Source organism: Anarhichas minor, unplaced genomic scaffold, assembly GCF_050575085.1.
Source record: "Anarhichas minor isolate MPS153535 unplaced genomic scaffold, ASM5057508v1 ptg000011l, whole genome shotgun sequence".
Taxonomy (NCBI): Eukaryota; Metazoa; Chordata; class Actinopteri; order Perciformes; family Anarhichadidae; genus Anarhichas; species Anarhichas minor.
In genome coordinates this window covers 9,629,978-9,642,752 of record NW_027466457.1, presented here as the reverse complement: position 1 = coordinate 9,642,752, position 12,775 = coordinate 9,629,978, and the positions used below count along the sequence as shown (strand labels likewise).

General features: G+C 42.9%; 1 protein-coding gene across 1 annotated transcript in view; it reads right to left on the bottom strand.

Annotated features, from left to right (window-relative positions):
* Window positions 1-3,775: 3,775 nt before the first annotated feature.
* Window positions 3,776-12,775, bottom strand: part of LOC142947911 (pleckstrin homology domain-containing family A member 5-like) — a 34,555-nt gene continuing 25,555 nt past the window's right edge. The window contains exon 4 of the mRNA XM_076089782.1: window positions 3,776-3,863. Within this exon, the coding sequence (XP_075945897.1) occupies window positions 3,776-3,863 (88 nt within the window). The remainder of the gene's footprint in view (window positions 3,864-12,775) is intronic.

Sequence of the window (12,775 nt, the reverse complement as noted above, 5' to 3'; positions counted from 1 at the left end):
AGCACACCCGCAAACGGAGACCACCAAATACTTCACATCTATATTTTCAACTATAAAATGTTATCATGAACCTCCACAACATTCCACAGCTTTGAGTGTCTGTCTGGCTTAAAATGACTACTTTCCTGTTTAGCTTGGTGCTCGTCTCCAGACACACAGGAACAGCTGTAGCGAAACGACTTTGTGTTTACCACAGCAAAGTCAACAACATCTCATATTGAAGCCTGAAAATCATTACTATGTCTACCTCCAAAGGGTGTTTACTTTGGTAAAATGTTGGCTTGGTTTATGTGCAGATACAGCGTAGGTTAACCGAAACACTACGGAGGGGCTGCGTGTCCATCAGAGGGCCAACACACAACCCCGCACATTAAGAGTAACCCTCCACGCATCAGTGTGTCACACCACTGCTGGGTCCGCCATGGATTTAGTGTGCCCGTGTGTGCAAAAAGAGTGAGGAGGGATTACACTGCCACTGAAGCTTGGCGCTCTAAGTACACTGGGGGGGGGGGGGGCTGTGAACTGAGCGGCTGAGGGTGCATTTTAAAATGACCACACAGCATTTCTAAAGAAATAAGGGCGCTTTCAAACACTTTTGTTTGGCGGTGAACCTGACCTCTATCTTTTCCAGCAAACAAAAGAGTAGGAGACAAGGCAGGCGTACGCAGATCAAGCCATCAGTGTACGTCTGTCACAGGTTCAGAGAGGCAGCGTAGCGCAGAGATGGGCGCTAAACCAAAAATGTACCGATACAAACATCATTTAACCACCCGATGGGACTCATCCGCTATGGTTTTTTAGTTGCTAATTAAGGTTAAGATGAACACAACGAATGGTTCGGACAGTTAAGTTAAGTGCACCTCACAGGACTTTAGAATGCAAATGCATAACAGGTAATCAGGCAAAACACCATCAAAACACCCACAGTCTGTTAGTGGACAACAACAAGGGTCAGAAACAGAAAAATATATGTGGAGAACACACAGCGTCCATTTGTACCCAAGGGTGTATTACCTGCTAAACGCTGGGTGACACAATTTTCCACAATTCACACTACAAAACAGAGGAAAGACATGATGAGAAAGAGAGTAGTCATGTTTTGACCAATGAGGGGGGTTTGAAGATCTACTGGATCTATAAATGTGACCATATCCAAGACGAGAGTGATTAGCTGATGTCTTCTCTGCTCAACAAATCTGTTATCATAGTATATATATATAGTGTTGTATTGCATTATATATATATATCCTAATAATGGTACATTTTTGCGGGTATTAATAATGAATTACTTGTAAATAAAACACGATATAGTGCTAGATTCTTCACATTAATTCAAAAAATCAAACATTGCCATAATGCAGTCTTGCTCACTGATTTTCCACATCTGCTCTGATGGTCTAATTATACATGCAGAGATATTAAGAGAAAGCCTCCACAGTAATATCTGCACGGCTGAACCTTTGACACATTTTACAGCATTTCATATTGTCGTACGGTCCAACCTTAATTGATATGAACACAGCGCGCTAGAAATAAGTTGATTACTGCAGACGTGGTCAGATCATGTTTTGTAAACCCGTGTTACATGCGAGTTATACAAATGTCTCCTGTCAGCCTGCACATGGACATGTGGACCACTAAGAATAGACACACGCATGTACAGCAATGACAGCAGAATGCTGAGGCATCCACTGAGGTGGGAGGAGCCACTTCTCAAAGACAGACCATGACTTGAGCAGTAAGTCACACATACCTGAGAGCGTCAGTATGAGTGACAGATGTATATAGTAGAGCTTTTTTATAACCCATAAGCAAAGTTAAAGCAGGTTATGAGAGGCTAATGGGCGGGTAATAGCTGTAATTGGTCCCTCAATAACACAGCGGTGTGTTCTGTGCCATCCATGTATCTGTGGGTTGGGTACAAACTCACAGGCGGAACCTTAAAAGTCTAAAATAATCTTGACAAGGGCAACAACAAAGATCTGGTTGCATTCAGGGACAACGGGAGTTTTGATTATCTGCACCAAAACATTTTAAGTTTCTACTGAGCAGACGATTGGGCGTGATCGGCTGTAACTATCCTGAACCCCGTATGGTTCAGATAATCTCTTTTAGATCGTACGTTGCCTCTTTACTGGAGGCTGCCCCACAATTACAATTCATCATGGATGCACAGATTCACACACAGTGGCAGACCTTCTTCTGGGTAGACTTGAGTTTCTGTTCCTTAAATGTTATACTTATACATTTAAACCAAATTTGGTGTTTTGGATTTACTTGAAGCCGATTAGACAGTGATTTGCAGCCTGGCCTCTTTATCCCTGTGGCAGCTTAAATCCGTCTTTGCCTTTTATTACTTGTCCGGGGTGAAGATTTCCCCCTTAAAGCACAGCCAACTGTTGGCTGAAATGCACCGTAATAAACATAAAAACAACAATGAGTAGTAGTAGTATTGGGTCTTCCCAAAGTTGACCTCTAGAACGTCCGATATTCATTTTGCAGATTATTAACGACAAAACACTAATTGCTGAATCAGATATCATCTCGCATCGGCGTGAAAAGCAGCAGAGATGTGAGAGTAACACAGTGAGGGGAGGAATGTGTCAAGACAGTTCTGGTCTTCAGAACCATTTTCCATTTACTCCATCCTCACTCATAAGAATTTGGTGAGACGAGAAAACTCAATAAATCATAAACTGGTGTCCTTAATGGGACTTCAGGGAATTCTGACTCCACTCGTTATTGGACTTTGGCCATTATTTCACACGTGGGAGTGACATTTCATGTCTTGAAGCAGAAAATATTTCAATCAGCGTTCATTGCTCAACAGAATAAGTGACACCAGTTGGGACGACATCACTTCTGCGCAATCAATATCACATTGTGGAGGATCTGCTGTGACGGGGGGGGGGGGGGGGGGGGGTTTATGGGGGAAATGAGAAGCTGAGTGGAGCTGATTCATGTCGTGCAATATTACGCTAAGATGACTTGGGTGAGAGATCAAAGTTGAGGCTACTGTCATGGTGGGGGCTGCGATGCAAACAGTCCAGAACATTTATATTCTGAACAGGGACACGGATGTACATTTGAGTGATTCTGCAAAGGAGGCCGAAGTTATGGATCGCCATCTGGACATCCTGCAAACACCTCACTATAAGTCACCCACGGGTGGAGTTAAAGGTGGATGAAACTGGAAATGGGAGTACTGACAATCCCTGAGATGGAAAGAAATTGACTAAGTGTTGTCTGACATATTCAGAGAGTAATTCTCCTGGAAGTGAAAGTCAGAGATGACTGGCTTCTGATCCACTCATGAGGGCAGACATGTGATTGTTGTTGTGCTGAACGCAGATGATCACATGGACGTAACGTTGTATATTTTTTACTTATGACAACTGAAAGGGCCATGAACGAGGGACCAACCGTGACTCATCTCATTGCTACTAGCTGACGGATCCGCGGTACAAAGGCTTTGTTATCGTCGGCCCTTAGCATCAATGGCGCTTGCAGAAAACAGCAGCTCAACTGTGCAATAAATACAACTTATTCAACAGGACATGCATAAGAAGTCTTTCAATTGGCATTTACATTCCGACGGTTAGTTCTTATTTCTAAGGAATTCTTTTCATGAACATGAATAAGTGAAGAAGCACTGAATAGAAGAGGGTTGCACAACACAGGCTTGGGCAATGTTGCCTACACATTCGGTGTTGCAACAGCACACTGTAGTGCTCAGACATGCTAAGTGGCATTCTTACAGCAAAAAACAAGAGACTTACTGTTCGTTGACGACAAAGATGCAATTGTCTTGTGAGGGTAAGCTTGAGACAGGATGCTTGCAAGTCACCTTCCGCTCATTGTGACTATTGACAGTAGGGAGGGAGAAAAGAGAAGAAAAGAAACAGTCATCAATATTAGAAAACACTACATAAACAATGGTAAAAATAAGCCCATAAATCAGACTTGATCCATCTTTGAAAATGGTAAATTAATATGCTGCTAACTGCCCTGATAACCCAAACATGTCACAGAACTCCAGCTGTAAAGGCTTGAGAGAACTCTTCACCTCCAAAACATGAGTTTGTATTGGCAGGAATGCTTTGTGGGGACGGAACAGATACACAATATGAAATAAATTAGCATGCTGTGCCAAGAACTGGTCCAATCTGCAAAACTAGTCCAACCAGACATATATTGGGTCACTGTGAAAATAGGACAAGCACTCAAGGCAGAGCAAACAACAGCTTAAGTGCCCCCATGACAAGACAAAGCATGAGAGCACAAACAAAAGCAGAACGATGTTACATCAGGTCCACAGTGGACCAAGAAGAGAAAAGAGCCATTTGGACGTAGAGCAGTGTGCACCGAACATCAAAATCATTAAAAACATAAAAATCCACAGGCTCCAGCAGGCTGTTGTGCCATCCTAGATGCTACCCACCCATCCTGTAGGCCAATTACAGCGGCCCACAGTCACTTCCACCCCGACATGAGTAGAGCACCAGCACACGGACCACACAGTCTTTTGGAGAAGAGCAATACAAGCACAGGGGCCTTCACAACAACAGCAGAGCCCGGTAAGTGTTGTGTGTGTGTGTGATCTGGATGGTCCTGGGCCGAACACCGTCATTGGAAGAGCACTGATAAATGGATTCAAGATCCAGATCCAGTTAATCAGCTTCCTATCAAAAAATCAATGGTTATTTGATTATACTGTCAGTGAGTTACAGCGACGGGAGGTTTACTAGCAGTAGAGAGTATCAACATATCAGTCGGATACATCGACAGCAGTCATTATTAAACAAGACATCAGAGAATATGAGCTGCGGTGTCAACAAGTCTTTGAAGCTGCTACTGCCTCGACTGGACAGTAAGCTGTAAAATTAAACTCCGGCAGGCTGAACTCTACACAGAGGAGAGTCCAGTTTCAGCCCAAAAATAACAGTTTTTAAACACGGGGTACTCATGTCCTGAAAAGAGCAAATACCAAGCATGAAATAGGGGGTTTAGTTTCAGTTGAGCCTGGAGAGCTCTGGTCTATAATTACTGGAGGCGCTGTTGGCAGCAGAGCCCTCAGTGCGGTCTTGGGGCAGACCAGTGGCACCATTTTTCTTTGGTTTCCCTTCACGCATGTCTATACTGTTCTGCACATAGGTCGGCTACAGATTTAAAAAAGAAAGAAAAGACTGGATTGGTATTTCTGTAGTGGGATAGGATTGATTTTTTGTTTTATTTTGGATATATAATAATCAATCAACCATCGAACGCTTGAGTATATCTGAGCTTTGATACTCTGAATGCATGCACCGCCAGTTTGCTTTCATGTGGTGCATTATTCGTGGCTAAAAGGAAAGGAGGTTTAAATATAAGGGTGCGTTTTGCCAACCTATCAATTGACAATGCACGATGTTTTATTACAGGAGAGCAAAGTGTTTAATACCTCCTAGGATATATAAAAAAATAATAATTAATCACAGGAAACCGCTCCTCTGTGTGTCGTCTCTTATCGAGTGACTGCAAAGTGTCAAGTAACCCGATTGGCTTACACTGGCTTCACTGCAGTAACGTGATGCATTACCATGTTCCCTGACGTGGAATGGCATGTAACCCAATAACTAAGCAACATTATGCATACTTTTAATGTTGCTAAAACACAGTTACATTCTTAAATAAGCTCTATGGCCCAATGGCTACGAACGACGATACAGGAAGTACCTGCTCTCAGCATACGACACGAGATCGGACAAGAAAATTGTAGCCTACTTGCATGGAAAATAAAAAACAAGTCAAACATCTACTGTAGCCAAAAGAGACCCGAGACAGTTCCTCAGAAGTAGTGCAGACCAAACAACGGCTACCGTACAAGGCGACTAAACACCGACCCCATAGCCATAGGCTGTACTTAAAGAGGGCTCCAATATGATGTCCATGTTTCTCTGCGTTTGCTCAAATATTAGCCATATAGGAACTTGATACTGGAACACGGCATTGGCCCAAAAACAGCCCGATTAAAAGAACAACCCCCATTAACAACACCTGTTCAACAAAACTTTTAAACAGGACGGAGTCAAAGAAGATAAAATGTCACATCCTTAAGGGGATGAACCTGAAATGAAAAGGATGTAAATCATATTGGCTAAATAAAAGTGTTCAAAGCTACGGCATTAGTTCAAATATCACCTTCAAAATGAAGTTGACCACGGCTCTTTGGGTTACATCTATAAAAATAAAATGGCCCTCCTGCTGCTAAGAACATTTTTGCAGATGTGCAGTGTTTTTAAGAGGGGGGCTGTGTGACATCAAAGAGTCCGTGTACTATACGGACGGAAGCTATTTGAGAAGGTCCTAAACGGTCCCAACATGATCCATGTGGTATGGGAGGACAGTGAATTCTGCAGCCTCAGTGGAAAACATGGCGGCTGTGAAGCAACATGATGGCCGGATGAGTAACAGCAACACACATCTTCCTATTCATCAGAGAAAATGTCCTTTTTTTTGGCCCGTGACAATCAGCGGCTGTCTAGATTTGAACTTGTTTTCCTATTCACATTACTCGGCAGTGACATTTATTTTAGTGCGGTGACGGTGCTGAGATAAAGGATGAAGGCAACACACATTGCAGATACGGATCAGATTTATTGCCGCCACATGGCATCAATATCCGATTGCAAATATGACAGGCTTATGCTGCAAAGCAATTATTGACGGGACATAAGGGCCCTCTGAAAACATCCATGTGAGATCATGTACGTTGATGACGGCAGCCATTGCTGCATTTAAAATCAACAGATGGTGCACAGCTAACAGCTCACAATCTCTTTTTGGAGTAAATGTGTTTTTCAAAAATACCTCTGCCAGCTAATCTTAGCTCACAACACCATCTGCAATGGTCACACATGCTCTGGAGGATGTGGTCTGTGGTCACTATACAGTCGGCATAAAGTCACGGGGCTGCACGGTAAGGGGAGCATGTGGGAACATTTCTGCTTCAATAGCGGGCAAAAACACTGTATTCTCTTCAGATGTCTTGTTTTCCAGAGGGAGATGTTGGTTTCCTGGGTGGATGGGGGTGAAGGGCACAGGGAGGTTCCTTGCCTCTTGACCTCAGATGTGTATAAGTCAGGAACTAGGAGTGGCAGTGAGAAATGACCACCCTGTTGTGAGGAGGGTTGGGCAACTCAGGACTGTCCGTCCACAATAATTAGCCGTGAGCTGCAGTAATGAAGAGCTTAAGGTCTGGGGGTCGACACTCCACGGGCTCAGCTTTTATTGTTGTGGGCGGCTCTTTGATCCGTCACTCCCATTCTACTACAGTTCAACCACAAACAAGCGAGAGGCTCCGGAAGGGATCTTTACGTTGGAGAGAAGGGGAAAAGGCTTCAGGAGTTTTGACAACACATCTTCCGCTTTTAACACCAGTTAAAAGAGTTTGTGGGGCCCCACTGGAAGCTCCCTCATGTCATTATTTTACTTGGAACCCCAAACCAAACCTGGAACCTTTGCTTCTACGTTGCTTCAGAAGTAAGGCGGGGAAAACATTTGGTTTAGCATTCCACCGATTGATGCCATCTGTGAAGCCAAAAACAGCCACGCAATGCTAATTTTGGACCATTTCCACTGAGAAATGATGTCTGGTGTTCAGTCAACGGACTGAAGTTCCTTAAAAAACAAAACAGTTGTTCGTTGAAGTTCTAAAACTCAAAACCATTTTTTCCTTCAACCTCTATTTGTTTGAAAGTGCAATGATGGTAAGAGAAAGGTAGATAAGGAAAAGTATTGTGAAAAGAATTGGAACAAAAGTGTAATTTGTTAAAGAGTAATTATAGTGGTAACTTTTGGTTTTTGTTTGTCTTTTCTCTTTAGTGTGGTGCGACTGGAAAACTGGAGGGGATCCCCTCTTTCTGTGTCGTGTTAAAAACAAAAACGAGAACAAATGTAAAAGTCATAACGAGAATGTTTTTGAAAAAAAGTTTTTAAAAGAAACACTGCTATTCCGGCACTCGGATACTAAACAGGCAAATGAGACACAAAACCACATCCATTCATAACCATTTGACCACGGTGTATATTGTGGATGGTGTGCTCTAAAAGTGGGCCAGAGATCAAGTTCTATCAAAGCTAACAGTGCGCAGCGACAAGGAAGCGGAGTAGTGATCCTCATTTTTTGATTTAAAAAAAAGAAATTGGTACAGTCCTAGAAACGTCAAGCAGTGAAAGCCGTGGCTCTCTGTCCTCACAGCTCTATCACCGTTTAAGATCTCTCACACATTTTTGAGATACTTTTTCAATGCCAGTACATCACAGGGAAAGTCTGCAAGAGGTCCCTGAAACAAATCCAGCAAATCACCAAACACAGCCTTTCAGCCATAATTAATTCTGCTGTTGATGCTCAGAAATGTAATCCTATTACACAGGAAGGAACTCGGACACGTTAGTCAAGGCCAGTGGCTACTGAATAAAGCGTTCACATTAAAAAAAAAAGAGAGTTTGCTGTACTGGAAGTCCTCATTGACTGGAGGTTTGAATAGCATCACAAAAGCGGAGCTAAATAAGCAGAATAGGCAGTCTGTCTGTGAGCGGGCAGCAAGTGAAAAAAGACAAACCGGGGCTTTGCAGACCCCAAGAAGCAACAGGCAATGTGTTCTCACAAAATGGCAATACCTGGACTAATGCTGTGTCCTTAATAATGTGGGTGCGTATCTTCTGGAGGCAATGTTGTCGAGAACACAGCCAGTGGCTTCGGTTGCCTGTTAAGCGTTGACTTTCACCTTAGACCTTTTTAACTTAACCTCAGGAAACAGCTGCTCATTCAGGCTGCAAATCAGATTTTTTTCCTCACGAACAATTCAATTAGCAGCCCCCTCAAAGCAGCTGCGACTGTGTGACGAGGTGACACAGCTGAAACATCAACTTGAGAATGTTTCAGAGCCATGGAAGCAAAGCGGCCTTCTCAAGGAAAAACAAGACACTGATTGGCAGAAGTGACATTTTGTATCTTAAGGAATAATTGAAGACGTTAAACTGCAATGCATTGTGGTCATAAAACCAAGCTTCAGTGTGACCTTCTCACCAGAGGCCAACATGAAACAACTGTTCCTCATTACACATAAAGGATTGGTTCCTCAAAACTATTTATGAGGCAGAAATTCCAAACGTTACATTAATCACGCATCTGAAGTTTCTATTGTCACTTTCAGTGTCTGTCAAACTCACATTGTTAACCATTCCATGTTCAATTTCAGGCTTCATTAAAGACAACAGCAGGCCGGCGTTCATTACGGCTGTCATGGCAGAGAAAGTACACAGAACAAACCCAAAGGCAGTCTGTCCGCACGAGGATGATCTTTGTGTTTTTATGTCCTGAAAGTTTAGACAGACATCACTCATACTGCGATGCTATGTAGGTCCATTAGAGGACAAAGAGCAGAATCACCCAAAATAGTGCTCAGCCTCTTCTTATCAAGGTCATCTCCTTAAAGAAATAGATGATGAACGGATGGGAAGCTGCAGGCTCATGGACGAGGATTCTCTAAAGATGTGTGAAAAGGTTTAAAACTGTACCTTCAGCTTGGTTTCACTGGACTAGTAGAGGGAAGTACGTAACTATTGCTTTCATGGTTTTTATTCCCATCATAACTTCATACTGCAGTAAAGAGACACATTAACTGAGAAGCATTTGAATTCATGCAACAACAAAAAACAAAGAACATGAGCCAGCGTCATCCCACTACTGAAACGTTCCTACAAATTGTATAAACATTGCTGCAGCCATCGAAACTAAACATCTAGCATTCAGCAATAGAGAAACTAAGCACATATCTCAGTAAAAATACAAACATTTTACACAGACGGTCGGTCTGTGTATGACCACCAGTACATTGGCTGAGTGGACATTGGCTGATTTATCTCTCGGGTCTCGAAGCCTGAAATCAAACGTGGCTCCGCCTTCCTCTCCCCTTGATCTCCTCTGTGAGAGCCGGGGCTGGACCTGCAGCCAATAACAAGGCTGCTATCTGCACATCTCCATTACTGCTGACCTGCTCTTTAATATATATATATATATATATATATATATATATATATATATATATATATATATATATATATATATATATATATATATATATATATATATATATATATATATATATATATATATATATATATATATATATATATATATATATATATATATATATATAGATATAGTGTTGGTTGAAGGAGCGTGCGGTCCCCCGGCTGAGCGCCACAAATAATCTCTTTCTGGAGGAAACATTGCTGAATAGTCGACGACTTAATGGAGTATCTACTGCAGGAAACATTGGACAGTGAGGACACTGAATGAGCTCATGAGGAAAGTCTCTCCCTGTGGCTTTGACAAGTGTCATCCCAATCTGTTGGCTGTGTACAGTGACACACTCTAAAGCACACTATACTAAGTGTAAGACGTTTAGTAGATGGGGTTTTGGTTAGACATTACAAACATCCACTTATTGTGGTCATTTAATCAGACTATACAGACAAGGTCTCGATCAAAAGCGGCCGAATTCGTTTGATTTAAACGGTTTTCAGATTTTCCATATTTTCACATGCAGACACAAACTAGTGGCTTGCTTTACACATGTGTGTGCATGGTCTACATCTACACATGAGAGTTCAACAACACATCCTACTGGATCACGAGGAACAGGTTCAACTGCTCACTGTCTCCTGTTTCCAGGAAAAGATTTTAAAAAAACAAATAGGATAAACACATGTTGCTGAGCGGACGGTGTGGATGTGATCTGGTCTACGAGAGTTATTAAAGAGATGACATAGTCGAGGTCACTGCGGGAGAGTCGGAGGGCCACCCTATAATTATGGCTTAACTGACTGTGATTAACAGATCAAAGCTTTTACAGAACACACAGAACCACACATCTGATGCAAAGTAATGGGAAACAAATGGAGATGGAAATAAACAGTCAGGACTGCTTCCAGTAAAGTCATGGGGTTTCCAATAACTGCATACAGTGCATTGAAACTGGCAGCACAGGTTCTCTTTTTATGATTGAGAATGGAATCGCATCAAAAACTAACTTCACTGAAATTCAGGACAAACCCAAACACGAGAGAGACTGAGAATAAAAAGTCAAAGTAGCGGTTTGCTTCCACTGTTGACAGCTGGGGGCTCAGCTTTAACTGACCAGCAGAATGGGAGCTTTTAAAACTATCAAAGATAGAAACGTTTGCAATTTCCTTTTGGCATTGTATGCCTATCAGAGTAGGAAAAAGGTGCCTGTCACACCAAATATGCACAATTTCATTTGGAATAGAAAAGCATAAATATTATTAAAAAATACCTGAAACTAATTAGATTAGATTCACAGAGATAATATAGCATTTATATGCTACTAGGTATTGTGAATGCGCTAACTAGACAACACAGAGGTGATCTGACATGCATCAGTGCATGCTGGTGCTGGTGTTTGCACATGAAACCATGTGAGGAACAAAACGCTGACTGGGAGCCTGGCACGAGCTGGTTAACTGCAGCACAGGAGCTCCATCCATCTGAGCGGCATTCTAACAGCATCAACCAGCACCGTCAGCACACTTTAACACCCCGAACACCTCCATCGTTATCGCGCTAAGTGCAAATCCCGCATGTTAGTGTGATGTATGTCGCACACGTCGACTGCAGGTTTTTTTTTTTACTTACAATGAAAAGCTTCCATAAATGCCGCGGTGAAGTCAAACGTGCAGAGAGGAGAAACATAAAAAGTAATGGTTGTATCCAAATGTGAACGGCAGATGTACCGACGTGAGGAGTTTCTTGTTACTTTGAAGAGAAGCGTGTGTGTGTGTGTGGTGAAGTCCGCTCAGTCCGCTGCTTGCTGCTGCTGTGCTCACAGTGCGGGAGCCCTCGCGCTGACTGCTGCGCCGCGTGCGCCCCTATTAGAGACACAGTGAAACCCGAGAGGCGGTGATGTCACGGTCCGGATGTAAAGACGAGCAAGGTGGCCCCGCGGCGCTGTTATCATTCCCTCCCCGCGCAATCGCAGGCACACGCAAGCGCACAGACCCTGCGCTGATGGTGTCCTGGAGACATGAATAATAATGTAATACCGTAATTTCCTCTACTGTAGCCGCGCAGGATTTTTTTTTCTTCTTTACAGGCAATTTCCAAACTCCACCACACGTGGAAGAGATGCATGGAAAAGTCATCTTTAAAATGGGAAGAACTGAAGTGACACCATATCCCGGATTTAAATGTTGTTCCGTTGTTTATTTGGGACTGTATCCAGGCGGATCAAATAATAAAGCGCATACATGAATTTGAGCTTCATTTCCTCACTTTCCTCGATGTTATTCCTGGCCTCGGGCCTACATGTGAATGTGGGTAGCTGCACCTCCCTCAGCTCATTCTTTGGCAAGTCCTGACAACGGGGCATGTTGCAAAATGAAAAAGCTCACCGTGAAAGTATTTTTTGAATCCTCCTGATAAAAAGTTGTTCAAGGGACTGTAATACTGTAAAACGGCCTGGCTTTCAGTCGTATCCATTCACATACTGGAGGTATGCTATCATGGTTGAAGCTTGTTAGTTTCAACGGGACGAAGTGAGAGAAAAGAACTGAATATCAAGTAGGTTCAGCAGGGAGCCTGCAGCTATTGAAGACATGAAAGGCCGGACAATGACCTCGGCCCCAACCTAGAAGGAAAACAGCTCCTCCGCTCATCAACCTGCTGTGTGGTCAATGGGGCAGGAAGACACCCGGAGACCGTCAATAGGCT